Below are 15,554 nucleotides of genomic sequence, written 5' to 3'. Positions count from 1 at the left end.
AACATTGCCCTTCCCCCTTCATCCATTATCTTTAATTGCCTTGAGAATAAGATTTGTCTGTTCACATGTAAGATTTTGTAAAATATGTCTGATTTAAGTAGTACCATCTAAGGACTTACATTTAGATGTAATCCTTCATAAAGAATGTAAACTTAGGAAACCAAAATCTTCTCTGATGCAGTTGTAGGCTGATCATGAAAGTTGTAGTTGTAGATTGTAGGTTGATCATGAAAAAATGCTCTAATGCTTGCACAATTGTTTTAAACTTTTTTTCACAAATATATGTTTTATTCATACACAAAACTTGTTAATGAATAACTTTTTATGTATTATTTCACAGTAATTCGAAATTTTTTAACCTTCTAGGATATTAGAAAACTTGTTCTAAATATAAAATTGGTTAGATGATAAAGGCTTAACATTTTATTCCACAATGAAATGTTTCAAAAGTAAAATCTTTATTAAAGCGAGGAAGAATTCTAGGAGGAATAAAACAAATTCCATCGTTCATTATAAACAATAAAGTTCATCATAAACAATGTGTTAGCTGTATAAAAGTGCAAAAAATGGATTGTAAAAGATTGCATCAAGATTTGAAGGCAATTTTTATTATTTTGCCGTTTTCTTGATTAGAGACTTTTACATAGATATTTTACATTTCATGAAATAAATATGTATCTTATGAAACATGAAAAAATGTACCTTTTGAAATGTTAATTAAAATTGAAATAATTTTTTTTAGTTTAGAAGAATAAAATAAATTCCATTGTTCATTATAAACAATGAAAATCATCATAAACAATGTGTTAGCTGTGTAAAAGTGCAAAAAACGGATTGTAAAAGATTGCATCAAGATTTGAAGGCAATTTTTATTATTTTGCCGTTTTCTTGATTAGAGATTTTTACATAGATATTTTACATTTCATGAAATAAATATGTATCTTATGAAACATGAAAAAATGTACCTTTTGAAATTGCAATAATTTATTTTAGTTTAATTTCTAACCTAAGTTCAATTCATTTCAGGAAAACTTTACAACTTATCAACTTTTCACAAAAAATACAAATTAAAAAGATTAAAATATAAATTTTTTTCATTACCTTTAAAATTTCAATGTAATTGGAAGAGAACATTCAAATAAAATGTCACTTAAACAAGTTTAGATTTAAAAACTAGATTTAAAAAAATAAATTATTTTTAAGTTAATTTTAGCCTCAAACAAAATGGGGCTTAAAATATTTGTTACACCTGGCCTAAAAAATGAAATTTATACTGTTTTTGAGTTAATTTTAACAATTTAACTTACATTTTCTAAAGTTGAAGTGATATCATTTGAAACCTTGTTGAAAGTAAAACCTGATAGCTTAGAAGAAAACATAGGTAGACACTCTTGGTCTGAGACTGCCATGTTTGTTTGATCTATGCCTCGACTTTTAATTTTTTTTTTTAAATTCAGAAATGAAAGGATTTCTATTGAATTTCGAGGATGAGAACGCGTGGCATCCTTTGCATTAGAAAACCTAAAAATTAAAACAAACTTAAGAACCATCATTCACCATCATCATCATCATCATCATCATCATCATCATCATCATCATCATCATCATCATCATCATCATCATCATCATCATCATCATCAACACCATCTTCTTTGTCGTTATCATCATCATCATCATCATTAACATTTATCATCATCATCATCATCATCATCATCATCATCATCATCATCATCATCATCATCATCATCATCATCATCATCATCATCATCATCATCATCATCATCATCATCATCCTCATCATGAATATTATTATCATCAATATTTTATTACCCCTGTGATAATTTCAGAATTTCATCATCTGATTTTTCTTTAAGATTGCTTAAGTTTTGTGAAATTGTACCCTTAGTTTTGATCTTAGATAAATGATTCTGAAGAGCCCTACCCCATGTACCACATTCTTCAGCTAATTTACTCCAAGGATTTGTGTCAATATTGTGAAAACCTCTAAAACTTGACTTAATTTGAGTTAATAAACAGCTAGTTAAATCTTTTAAGTTGATGATATCAATTTGAAAATCAAGAACTTTATTATTTTTGAAATATATTGTCATTGTGCCATCATCATTCATTTTCCAAGTACAAACTTCATCGAACTTTTCAATACATTGTTTAGTACATTCATCTAAAATGACAATTTTTTGAGCACTTAAACCAATTAATCGAGTGATGCAAACTTTTGAAAGTCGATTTGAGAAAACGTGCTCCTTTATTTTAAAAAAAGTGCAGCCATAGCCTGGCATTCCTTGGCAACAGTCAATATAATTATGTTTTGCATTTCTTTCAGACTGTTGTAAAAGAACAAAGCTTTCATAATTGCTGCAAATCTTTTTAGCAAAAGATTTTGATAAAGATACTTGCGATCCTATGGTATTTTTTATTCGAGAATTATTTATGCTTTTTATTGTATTTAGTCGCTGAGGGAAATCTTGACCATAGAGATGTAAATCCTCTATATATAATTGAAGTCCACCCAAATAAACCAAATCAGTTTCAGAACAAGGTAAAGATCCATCAAAAATAGCTTTGTAACACTGCTCATATAAATCATTATGATGATTTACAGGTGGAGATCGATAGACATTTTTAGTGAAAAGTTCTTCATGAGATTTTGACAGCAACTTTCCTAAATAATCAGCACAAGGAGCATAAGCACCACCAATCGCTTTCATTGAACTTACTACTTCACATAACTCATTTCTAATTATTGGATAGGTTTTAAAATCCTCAAGACCAACTTCTAGCCAAGCTATCCAAAATCGTACAAGACGAGCATGTATTGTTGGCAATGGAGCATAATATTCTATTGTAGTGCTAGTGTTATTAGAACTAGTAAATGTTGTATATGATTTAGGTTCACGGAATCTATGTAAAAGTAAACGCATCAAAATAACAGGATGTACAAATGTTTGATACATTTTAATGACAAAGTTTATTATTTGATTTTCATTAGGAATTGATTGAATTCTTCTTTTATTTCTTGTTGGGCAACTAATACCCCCCCATAACATTTCAATATTAGTAGTAAGTGAAAGAACCAGATTTTCAACTGACGTACCACGCAAATATAAATGGCCATCATCTTCTTCTTGAATACTTGCAAGACAAGAATCTTCCTCTGGTACATACTCGTATATATTTGTATTGGCTAAATCCAAATGGCCTAAATAAACAAGAGCTCGCCCTGCTTGATATTTTATTTTAGTATTTGGGTGATCTAATAGCTTATAAAGATATGTTACAACATTTTCAGCCTCCATTTGTGCATGTCTTTCAATGTTAGCAACTATATTTGCTATAGAAATAGTAGCATACAAAACTATTTCCTGATCACAGTCATTTAAGCAGTTTTTTAAGAAATTCAACATATGAGATTGTGTCAATTCATCTTGTAATTTTTCATTTCTGCTGCTTGCAGCTAACATTTTCATAGCTACATGACGTGCAACAGGGCGATCAAAAGGTCTTTCTTTACTAATTTCAGAGCTTCCAGTGCTAATCAGTTTCTGACGTAAAAACCCATCAAATTCACGAGAGCTGTTACGACTGACAGAAGACAGCGAAGCATATCGAGCTAATGAATGGTCAGAAGAGGGCATAGTGTCTAAATGTCCAGGATCAACAGATTCTGAGTTTAAATGTAGTAAACGATCAGCTTTGATATACTTATTTTGTAATGAATTTGATCTAACTGGAGATTTTTCTAAATCTTTGTCTTCATTAAATGAAAACTTTTTAGACCTTTTTTCTAACAACGGTGTTCGATAACCACTGTCTACACTTGAGGAAAAAGTAGGTCTCATCATAGGTGAAGGTAAAGTGGTAAAGCTATTATTTGCACAAATAATTCCAAGTAGAAGTTCAACATGAATTCCTGATATTGTTGTGGAATAATCTCGATCACTATCTTGCTGAAGAACATCATTAAGAATAGATAAACATGAACTCTGAAGATAAAAATTAAAAATTAAAAAAAAACTAAAGATCCCGTCAAAAATTTTTGTTTTTTGATTATTTAAGTTAAACTTTCTTACTTGAAGAGGTTCTGGGGAATCAAGCAAATCAATAACAGTTTTTAGCAACCCAGCAGAAATGCATTTTTGACGACTTGACACACCATTAGCCTAAAATTTAAGTGCTATTTACAAAAATTATAAATTATAAATCTAAAAAATTACTGAATCACAAAAATTTAAAATAAAAAAAGACCAAAGACCAAAAAGTATAATATAAAAGTTATTGAGCTTTTTGTTCATGTCATAAAGCTGGACCTGATTAAAGTCTAAAAGAAGCCCAATTATAAACATGACGACATCACCAAAGATTTTAACCTGATTTGAAAAATCTGTGTAGAAATATAAAGTTTTTTACCAAACTTAAAGAAAAATAAGATATCTTTAATCTCTCTTTTTTCAATTATTTATAAATTATTGTAAATTAACCACCTTATTAATTATTATCTCATTTTATTTATTTATAAACTATCATACTATTATTTCTTTGACATACAAAATTGCAGAATGGTCACACTAAAGTAACTTTGCCCACAAAAAAATGATGGTTGTGGTAATATTTTGGTCAGAATGATAAAATCTGGCTAAAAAAATAAATAATCATAGTAAAAAAAAAATGATTGAAAACATTTTTCATAAGAAAAAATATATAATTTAGGATATAATATTTGGAATTTTTTTGTTCATTCTCGAAAACAGTAAAGGATCAAATTTCAATTTTAATCATTCCTTTCATTTCTTTAAACAGATGCAAAAAGGTATTGTCTTCCATAATTAGTATTTACTAAATCTTGTATTTTATCTTTTAGGTTGAGAAGTTTGGTTGAAACTTTAAAAAGAAAACTTTTAATAGTAACAAGAGCAATTCTGACATTCTCTCATACTTAACTCTGATATTATTACCTTAGCAAGCCTTGTTTTAAATAAAAAATGCTTTATGCATTAGCTTAATGTGTATTTGACATCATAAAAATCTCTTTATTTTTTAAAGACATTAACTTTTTTAATATTAATAATCATTAATACTAATTACTGTAAAACGAGTTTAATATTATTTAACTCGTTTGTTATTATTACTATTAGGGAATGTTTATTTTATTTCAATTTTTTTTATATTACATAATTAAATTTAATATTACATTTGTTTAAACATTTGATATAAACAAACTTTTTTCTTTTCTCAACATTTGTATAAATGAATTAAAATATGTTAAATCTTTCAAAATGATTTTGGTTTAAATTTCTAATTGCAGCTTTGCAACTAAAATTGCAGCTTTGCAACTAAAATTGATTTTTAAAAAATAAGTAAGTAACAAATAAAAAAAAATTACGTTAATTTATTTACTTTATTCATTAAAAGTTTATTATTTTATTAGCGATTTTGTTGTGAAAGCAAAAACTATTTTTCCTAACACCATTTATTAAAATTATATTGCTGTATATACCATTTATTAAGAAAATAATAGCTGCATTAAAAATTTAACTAAACCCAAAACAAGCAGACTTAGGAAATAAATTTAAGTAATGATACAATAAGTTTATAAATACAACTCTTATGTTATTATCAATACAGGAAACTTATTTTATTTTAGTACTCTTTAGAACATTTAAAAGGCATCATAATCTGTTTGAACAAGAAAATTTTCACTCGTAAAATCTCAAAATTTCAATAAAGTTTATCTGGTGATGGAGATTTTATCTGTTGTTAATTTAAAGAAATGGAAAAAAATATGCATGTGTTAATTTGAAGTAAATTTGAAAAGATTTATAAATGTGTTTCTCATAAAATATAATGTCCTTGGCCATGAAGCAATCTCAAATACAAAGTTTATATGCAGTTGTACCTTACTACTGGTGAAGAACTTTATTTGTTGATTAGAAAGAGTTATTATTTGTTAATTAGAAAGAGTTGAACATTAGAGTTTTTTCAAAAAGAAAATTTGTACTGATTGCAAAACTAGCTTACATGTTCCATGTGAATATATGAAATCTGAGAAGATTTTGTTTTCAACCTTAATTTTAATGAAACTGATATCTTTTTTATTACATAACTCTAATAAAGTATCATCCAAATAACCATTAAAAACTTTTGGTAGGCAAAATTTACTTATATAAAAAAGATGACAATTGGATATTAATACTCTATTTGAAAATTTAACAAAAGAAGTGAATTTTATGTTTTTCTACTGAACAGTAACTTTTTGTACAGTTATAAAGGGTGTTTTTTTCACAGGTATAGAACTTGAAGTTAACAACACTGTTTTAACTGGCGGCCATTTTGTCAGCTGTCAAGTGATTTGTGTTTAGTTTGGTTTAGCATTTCAACATGAATAGACTGACGCCTGAACAACGCTTCCAAATTGTGCAAACTTATTTTGAAAACAATAGTTCTGTTCAAAATACGTATCGAGCACTACATCCATTTTATGGTCGACATAACCCTCCATCAGAGAAATTAATTTGATTAACTGTGGACCGTTTTTGCACCACTTTTACTCTACATGATAATGACCCATGATAAGCACCTAGAGAGGCGTCATACAGTACGTACTGAAGAAGCCATTGCTGCTGTAGAGCGTAATGTAGAGGAAGACCCGAATCAGTTTATCCGGCATCGTGCACAGGAATTGGAACTGTGTCCATCCACTTTGTGGAAGATTTTGCGTAAAGATCTTGGTTTGGGTGCTTACAAAATCCAACTCGTGCAAGAATTGAAGCCACGCGATCACCTAGCAAGGCGTACATTCGGTGAATGGGCCCAAAACAAGATTGACGTCAATCCTGATTTTCATAAGAAAATTTTGTTTAGCAATGAAGCTCACTTTTGGTTAAATGGCTACGTCAATAAACAGAACTACCGTATTTGGAGCGAAGGCAATCCTCAAGTGCATGTTAAGACACCAGAAAGTAACAGTAAATGGTGACCGCTATAGAGCCATGATTACTGACTTTTTTGTTCCTCGATTGAACAATCATAATGTGCAGGAGCTGTGGTTTCAACAAGATGGCGGAACAGGTTACACAGCTCATAACACTATCGATTTACTGAAGGAAACGTTTGGTAACCGTGTAATTTCAAGATCCGGGCCCATGAATTGGCCTCCAAGATCATGCGACTTAACACCGCTTGACTATTTTCTGTGGGGATATGTGAAGTCGCTGGTCTACGCCGATCAGCCCGAAACGATCAACCACTTGGAGGACAACATTCGCTGCGTTATTGCCAATATACAGCCACAAATGTTGAAAAAAGTGATCGAAAATTGGACCTCCAGATTAGATTACGCTTGAATCAGCTGAGGCTGTCATATGCCAGAAATCATATTTAAATTATAATGCCAAAATATTATCTTTTGAATAAAGTCAATTACATGTCATTTTTAAAAAAACACCTTGTTTTATTCCATTTCAAAGTTCTATGCCTCTTAAAAAAACACCCGCTATATAAACACTGACATTACAAGCAATAAGAAGTATTAATGTATTGTTGGATTATGGCATCAAAAAAATGCAAATGATTGTGGCACTTTTTTGTATTGCAATAATTGAAAAAAATTATTTAAAAAACTAAGTGATAAAAGTTAAACAAATTTATGGAAAAACAAAAACAAAAAAATAGTAGTAACAATAGTAAATATAGTAAAAATATAGTAAAAATATAGTAAAAATATAAAAATATAGTAAAAAATAGTAAAAATAGTAACAAAAAAAAGACAAAAAAATTATTAAAAAACAGAACTGTGTCAGTCATTATGCTATGTTTTTTTGTTTAACATAAAATGACTTTTGTTAGGTTGTAGCCTTCAAGGTTAGTAAAAGTTTATATTTATTGTAGTAAAATTATCTGGGTACCCATAAAAAACAAACTTGATTTTATACAAAAAATCATTACATATTAACCTTCTTTTTTTCATTTTTTCCAGAGCTAACAGATTTTTAGTTTTGCTCTTCAAAAGTATGTAAGATGTTATATGATAACTTAATAAGTATAAATTTATTATAGTTTGTTCTTTTATTTAATATTATTTAAAATCATTTGCTGTTAGAAGTTAACTTTCATTGATTTTTTTTACCATTTATACAATACAATAACCAGTATTTTGTTCAATTTAACAGCTATATCTAACAAGCATGTGTTTTGTATGCATAAATTCTTTAAATAGTACATTCAATGTGATTTTGCATGTGTACAATTTTTCTTTTTTCTAACTCTGTACCCTTAGTTCTCCATTAAGGTGTGGTAGCTTAAGAGTAGTTCTATTAGATAATTAATTTACTATATTGAAACAAATATTTAGCAATTAGGACATCATTTTTTTCTGAATTTATAGTGCTACACATTTTTTAATCTGTTAATTACTTGTTAATTATAAAAACATATTATTTATAAAGAGTTAAACATTTAAGTTTTTGCAAAGAAAAAAAAATTTTTTACTGATGTTTTACACAACTAGCTTACATGTTCCATGTGAATCTACCAACTCTAAAGAAGTTGCTTTTTGACCTAAATTTTGAGAAGGCTGATTAGGAGTACATCTAAACGAGTACTTTTAAAATTGAAATAAACAACAACATGATATTGTATGTTTTCAACTTTTCTTTTTTCTATCTCTTTACCTTTAGTTCTCCATAAAAGTGTGGTATGTTAAGAGTTATTTTTTACCAAAAGTTTTGGTAATCATTTTGCTATATCAAAACAAACTTGCAGACATCAGGTCATAGACTTTTTTATAGCTTATTATGCTACAATGTTTTGTAATATCTTATTGCAATACAATACCGAAGCTAATCTAAATCAGCTCTTGCTTACAAATGCTATTAATTTGAGAATGTTGCAAATTACCTGGACTATCTATAAAAACCAATAAACAATATTCTCAAAATTAAAAAGTATTGGTAATGTATATAATTTATAGTAATTAAAAGTAATTAGGGTAAAGTTCTAAAAAGCTATTAGGTAATTTTATTTTTATATTTTTTAGCTGAATTAATGGAAACTTAATGTAAAAAAAATCATGCTAAGTTATAAATATTCTATTTATTTTATTAGGTAAATTGTTTTGTTGTTTTAAAACTGTTTTGAAAAACTTATTGTATGAGAATCGCAGCATAGTCAAGTTTCATCATCTGTTTTACAGTTTGTTCCAATGGTTGTCTTTTTTATGTCTTAGAGCTATAAAAACCATTAGAAAAACTAACTACTATGTATTTCTTTCTTATGTTTTTCAAAGTTATCAAAACCATAATTTATGTCTTCTCAGAGTTATCAAAACCATTAGAAAAACAAACTACTTTTTAAAATCTTAATTTTTCAAGAAAATATTTTAAAAAACATGGATGTTTTGATTTGTGAAATTTTGTAAAAGTGTAAGTGCTATAATGGACAAAATTTGATAGAAAAATCATAGTTTTTTGGTCATTATTATTTGATTTTTAATGTGATTATTTTTTTCACTTTTCAATACACTTTTTGGCATTTGTTTTGATTTTAACAAATGCACTCATGACTCTCTTTCAAAATCAACCAATCAGATTGTGCATTTTTTTTTTAAACATCTTCACTTCCAACAAGGCTGCTAGTAACCACTAATTAAAGTTGGAAGTTACCGGAAGAGAAAAGATGAAGATTGTAGAGCAAGATAACGAATGACATAACTTAAAGGATTGCAAATTATATGAATCAGGAAAGCAAGATGAAGGAAGCGAATTCCAAAGATGTTCGAGAAAAAGAACTAGACAAATAAGAGTTTTTGGAGCACTTAAGAACAGTCACAGAAAAAGGATGAGACTTAATTAAATGTCCAGTAACATGAGAATGAATTTTAGTAGATGGCACAAGAGAGGCTAGCTCTTTAGAGCAGTGCCAACTATAGTATTTGTAGAAAAGAGAAAGAGAAGCATTATTACGATGATGTGATAATGATTGGAGGTTGGCTGCAAAAGCAGGTCCAACTATGTTTGCAATGCGTTTTTGCACCTTGTCTAAAAGAGAAAAGGCATCATTAGAAGATCAGCCTCAGATGTGGTAACAGTATTCCATACAAGGCCGGATTTGAGATTTATAGAGATAGAGAATAGAATCCGAAGTAAGAAAGTCGAGCTCGATAAAGAGATGCAACCTTAGCAGATGCTAACTTTGCAACAGATTTGATATACGATTTCATATGGTTTACAAGAAAGATCGGAAGCAAACCCTATCCAGTCAGGCATAATTTCATATATCTCGTAGTAATTTTATCGCAAAGCACTCTGGGATGTCCTACCGGACCTCAGAATTTTATAATATAAAGTAGCAAATACTTCTTTTTGTATGTACCTAAAAGAATTTCGATCTATGTTATAACAATGCCATCATTTTGTGCTGCTATAAACTGTGGGAATAAAAGTGGAAAAAACTGTAAAGATATTTCGTTTTTTCGTTTTCCTAAAGACGGAAAAAGGCAAGCTAATTCATATATTATTTATAATAACTTTTTTTTCATAAAAAGTTTATAAAATTATTATCGTAGTATTTTAAAATATATTCTTTTATTGTATAATTTTTAGATGTAAACAGTGTGTCATCAACTGTCGTAGGAAAGATTTAGACAAAAAAGATTTTTCATTTTTAAACAAAAACTTTTATTTGTGCAGTGATCATTTTGAAAATACAATGTATTATTCTACAAAAAATGATTGAAAATGTTTGTTACAATCAGCAATTCCTACTATTTTTAACATCCTAAATCCTCCTCCACTTGTTGGTTGCAAAAGGAAACCACCAGTTGAACGTCATTTATTTCCAGCAAAAAAGCAAGTTGTTTGTTTACCTGTTAATTCAGATAGTAATTTGGAGAACAAAATGTCTACTAATAAAATAAATTTCAACAAACTTCAAAGGGTACTATTAACATTGCGAGTCAAAAATTCTAGACTACGAAACAAGTTTGACATTTCAAATCCAAACAAAAAACCCAAAAAAAACTGTGATGGGTCTATATAACATATTTTAAATTTATCCAGGAAATACTTATCTCCTATACAAGTTAGTTTTTTTAGAAGTCAATTAGAAATGAGTAAACGAGTCAATAAAAGAAAACGCTGGGCAGTTTGTGACAAAGTTTTGGCTTTTTGAATTCTGTTTCATAGTCCTCAAACTTTTAATGTCTTGCGAACAATATTCTGTTTACCAAGTCAAACCTGTTTATTGTTTTTTATGTCCCGCGTATTTTCAGATCTTCAAGAAGGGTTTTCTACTCGATTGTTTTCTTTATTAAAGTTATGTGCTAATGCAATGAATCCACTTGAACGTAATTTCAGTCTTGTTATGGATGAAATGTCATTAAAGCAGCATTTAGAGTGTGATAGAAATTCTGACAGGGTTTACAGTATGAAAAATGGAAAACTTTTAAATCAGGCTCTTGTAATTATGGTTAGAGGCTTGGCAAATAAATGGAAACAACCAATAGCTTATTTTATAACAATTCAACAGTATCAACAACTGAGATCTTTACTACGTGAAACCATTTCTAAGGTTCAAGAAACTGGTTTACACATTAGATGTGTAGTTTGTGATCACGGATCTACTAATATAGCTGCCTTACATTTGCTTAGGTTTTCTAAAAATTTACCATACTTTCCTAATCCTTCCAATGATAAAAATATTCATGTTATTTTTGATCCTTCGCATTTAGTAAAATCAGAAGCAATTTACGAAGACATAACATTGACATTAATGGTGAAATTGTTTCTTGGCAACACATCCAGTCTCTGTATAATTTAGACAAAATAAACTCTGTACGTCTAGCACCAAAACTAACAGATAGACACTTAGATCCTGGTCCTCTTTTATGAAGGTCAAACTTGCCACTCAAGTTTTTAGTTATCAAGTTGCTTCTGCACTATATTGCTGCTCTAATACAAACTTACTTCCTTTAAGTGTATTACCAACAGCAAGATTTGTTGAACGCATGGATACTTTATTCAATATATTGAATTCATACAAACTATATGCAGATAAACCAGCTCGTTGTGCTCTAGCTTTTAAAGGAGCCAGTATTTCTCACTTGGAAGAGTTAAAGCATTGGATTGAGAAATGGAAATTTTGTAATGTTAGAAGTCAAGCAAGTATATCATGTCATTGGGGTTCAAGTGTCACAATTAATAGTGTTCTAACTTTAAGTAGAGAGCTATTTCCTAAAGGTTTTCAGTTTGTTTGTACTTCTCGTTTTAATCAGGACTGCATTGAGAAATTTTTTTCCATTATTCGAAGCAAAGGTGGTTGGAATGACCGTCCAAATGTTAGACAATTTCGAGTTGCCTATAGAAACGCTTAATTACTTTTATCTGTTGAAAAAAGCAAATCCAATAGCAACTGTATAAAGGATTCAAATTTTGAGACAGCTTTCAATCTAAATGATTTTATGAAGTGTTGTACTCAAACAACCACTAATTGTGGAATTTATGAAACAGAAAATAGCATACCTAAAAGAATATCTTATATTCATCCAGGATCATTTTATATGTTTACTGGAAAAATTTTAATGCAACCAAAGGATCAAGCTCTTTTACACATGGCTGGATGCTTTTTCAAAAGGTTAAGTTATGTCATAGGTGTGCAGATGTACTCTTTCTTAGTTCAGCTGACAATCCATCAGCTTTTATGTCACTAGTTTGTGAAATGGAAACTTTTATGAAATTTATTGATAAATATCTTGAAAGAGATGGACTGGCCATGATTCTCACTAATAAAATTAAAAAAAAATGTCATTTTCAGTTTTTGCACAATCAACATAAAGAACATGTGCTTTATTTGAAAAAAAACATTGTTCTGTTTTTTGTTATTACAAGAATTTTTTATATCATAAAATTTTTAAACAGAGACATAAACCCACGCAATAAGTCAAATGCAAAAAAAGTTGCACATATTCTTCATAGTTAATATATTATGATACTATTTTTTCAAATTTTTTTTTTTTTTTTTTTGTATTAAGATGTGCTAATAACTTTTAAAAAAATTATGAATTTTTTATTTCATAAAATTTTTAAACAAGAACAAAAACCCACCCCATAAGTCAAATTGCAATTTCAAAAATATTGTACGTATTGCCCTTTGATATATTGTAATATTATTTTTTCAATTTAATTCTTTGTAATGAGACTTATTTATGTTATAATGTATAATATTAATAACTTTTGTTAATGTATAATGTTAATAACTTTTATTTTTAATAAAATAATTTTATGTTCTAAAAAAATTGTACTAACTTTATGTTCTACAAAACTTTTTTTGTTCTACAAAATGTTTTTTCCCCATTATTCTATTCTTATTGAAACATTCTAATGGTAATCTTAACAAAATTGATGTATCTAAATGTTGGGAAATTGATATATCTTTAATTCAAAATTGAGATAGCACAAAGTTGATATATCTTTAACACAAAATTGAGATTAGCAACAAAGTTAATTAATTAATTAAAAAAAAAACTATTTGTGTTAGTTGCAGAAGAGGTCCGCCAGGACATTCTAGAATGCCAGATCCCAGAATTTCGATCAATTAACAGGACAATACCAGAATTTCGATCAATTAACAGGAGTTTCGCGAAGTAGATAGGCTTTGATTGGAAGTAAGAGTCAATCCTAGAAGATAAAGAGTAGATGACTCATCGAGTACATCACCGTTCATAAATATAGGAAGATCTAACTTATTGCGATAACGATTGGCTGAAAAAAATTGGGTTTTATCTGTATTGAAGCTCACCAGCCACTGCGAGCCCCATGCTGCAGCAGAAGCGAGATCCCCCCCCAAGAAATCAGAGAGTGTTGGCTTCTTATCACGACAAGAATAAATGGTAATATCATAACCAAACAATGCCACCTTAGATGTGAGAATATCTGGAAGATCATTAATGTAAATTAAAAAAAAAAAGTATAGGGCCAAGGATAGAACTTTGAGGAACCCTTGAAGTTACAGAATAAGAAGAAGAGTGCTGTTCATCGAGAACAACTTTCACACTACGATTAGAAAGGATGGATTCAATAATCTTAAAGATGTTGCCAGATACACCGTAAGAAGAGAGCTTATGGAGAAGACCAGCATGCCAAACTTTATCAAAAGCTTTTGAAATGTCAAGAGCGATGACCTTAACCTCTCCACCTTTATCTAATGCACGATAAAACCTATCAGTTATTACTGTTAGCAAATCAGCTGTAGAACAAGAAGATCGAAATCCAAATTGATGGTCAGAAAGTAAGTTATTAGATTCAAGATGAGAAATTAAGTGTTTCTTAATTGAAGACTCAAAAACCTTGCTTATGATAGGAAGAAGACTAATGGGACGGTAGTTAGACGAATTAGATCACTCTCCAGAATTTTTGGAGATAGGGATAACCGATGCTGCTTTCCAGCAGGCTGGAAAATAAGACTCTGATAAGCACTTGTTGAATAGTTTTGAGAGTATAGACGACAGCTCCGGAGAACACTTCTGCAAGACAATAACAGATATGTTGTCAGAGCCACAAGCTGTAGAAGAGTCTAAGCAGGAAATCACTTTAGATACAGAAGCTAGAGTGATACGAATGTCAAGCAATGGATCAACCTGTTTGTTGGCAATATCAGGTAGAATGCAATTAGTGGAATCAAGAGATGATATTGGTGAAAAGTTCTTAGCAAACAATTCAGCTTTGTCTTTAGGTGAGGTGACAAAGTCTGAACCACAAAAGAGAGGTGGAATTAAAAATTTGCCCTTATTATTAATACTATTAAAGATTCTTAAAAGTCACGAGAGCCTAATTTTTGAGGCTTGACCTGGAATCGTCGAGGGAACAAATATCACTGCCTATTTCAAGGGAACAAACATCACTGCCTAGGGAACAAATATCACTGCCTATTTCAAGCTTGTATAGGCTATTTCAAAATATGCCCTCAGAACACATTTATTTAAAATCTAATTTTGAGTTAAAAAAAAAGTTATATTAGTTATATACCCAACCCATTATTATGTTAGCACCTGCTAAAGGTGTTTGTTGTACTTGTCATTTTCTTACTCTTATCTGTCCTTAATGCCTCTTATTTTATATATTTGTGCTGGATTTTTATAAACATGATCCAAAAACGTATTGTAAATGTAGCTAAATCTGCTTTCACTGCCAAGCTTGAGCCTCTGTCCTACCATGGTAAGGTTGCATCTCTTTTTTTACAAACACTACCATGATCACAGCTCAAGCAAGCTATTATCTCTTGTTACATCAACTAACACCCCATCTTGCCTAACTTATTATTCAGCAAAGCTGAAACCATTTATTTTAACTTCTCCTTCATACTCAAAAAATTTGTACTCTTTCACTTCTAGATGCTTCTTAACTCATTCAATTTTTACTTTTTAGTAAAGAAGAAACGTTATATGAGAAGATTTCTATTAAAGAAGTTTTTTCTAGTTTTCTCTCCCAACTTAAATAATGCAACCTTGTAGGTAGACTTGTTTTAAAAAATATACTTAAAAATAA

General features: G+C 29.4%; 1 protein-coding gene across 2 annotated transcripts in view; it reads right to left on the bottom strand.

Moving 5' to 3' along the window:
• The window catches only part of LOC100197014 (uncharacterized), a 75,709-nt gene that overhangs the window by 4,984 nt on the left and 55,171 nt on the right, over positions 1 to 15,554 (bottom strand). For both annotated transcript variants that reach the window (XM_065790997.1, XM_065790998.1), the window contains exons 12-14: positions 4,092 to 4,181; positions 1,831 to 4,004; positions 1,308 to 1,521 (exon numbers count right to left, since the gene is read on the bottom strand). In XM_065790997.1, coding sequence (XP_065647069.1) covers positions 1,308 to 1,521; positions 1,831 to 4,004; positions 4,092 to 4,181 — 2,478 coding nt within the window. The remainder of the gene's footprint in view (positions 1 to 1,307; positions 1,522 to 1,830; positions 4,005 to 4,091; positions 4,182 to 15,554) is intronic.

Source organism: Hydra vulgaris, chromosome 02 (assembly GCF_038396675.1).
Source record: "Hydra vulgaris chromosome 02, alternate assembly HydraT2T_AEP".
Lineage (NCBI taxonomy): Eukaryota > Metazoa > Cnidaria > Hydrozoa > Anthoathecata > Hydridae > Hydra > Hydra vulgaris.
The sequence above is the reverse complement of the archived record's forward strand: the minus strand, read 5'-3'. Positions and strand labels throughout refer to the sequence as shown.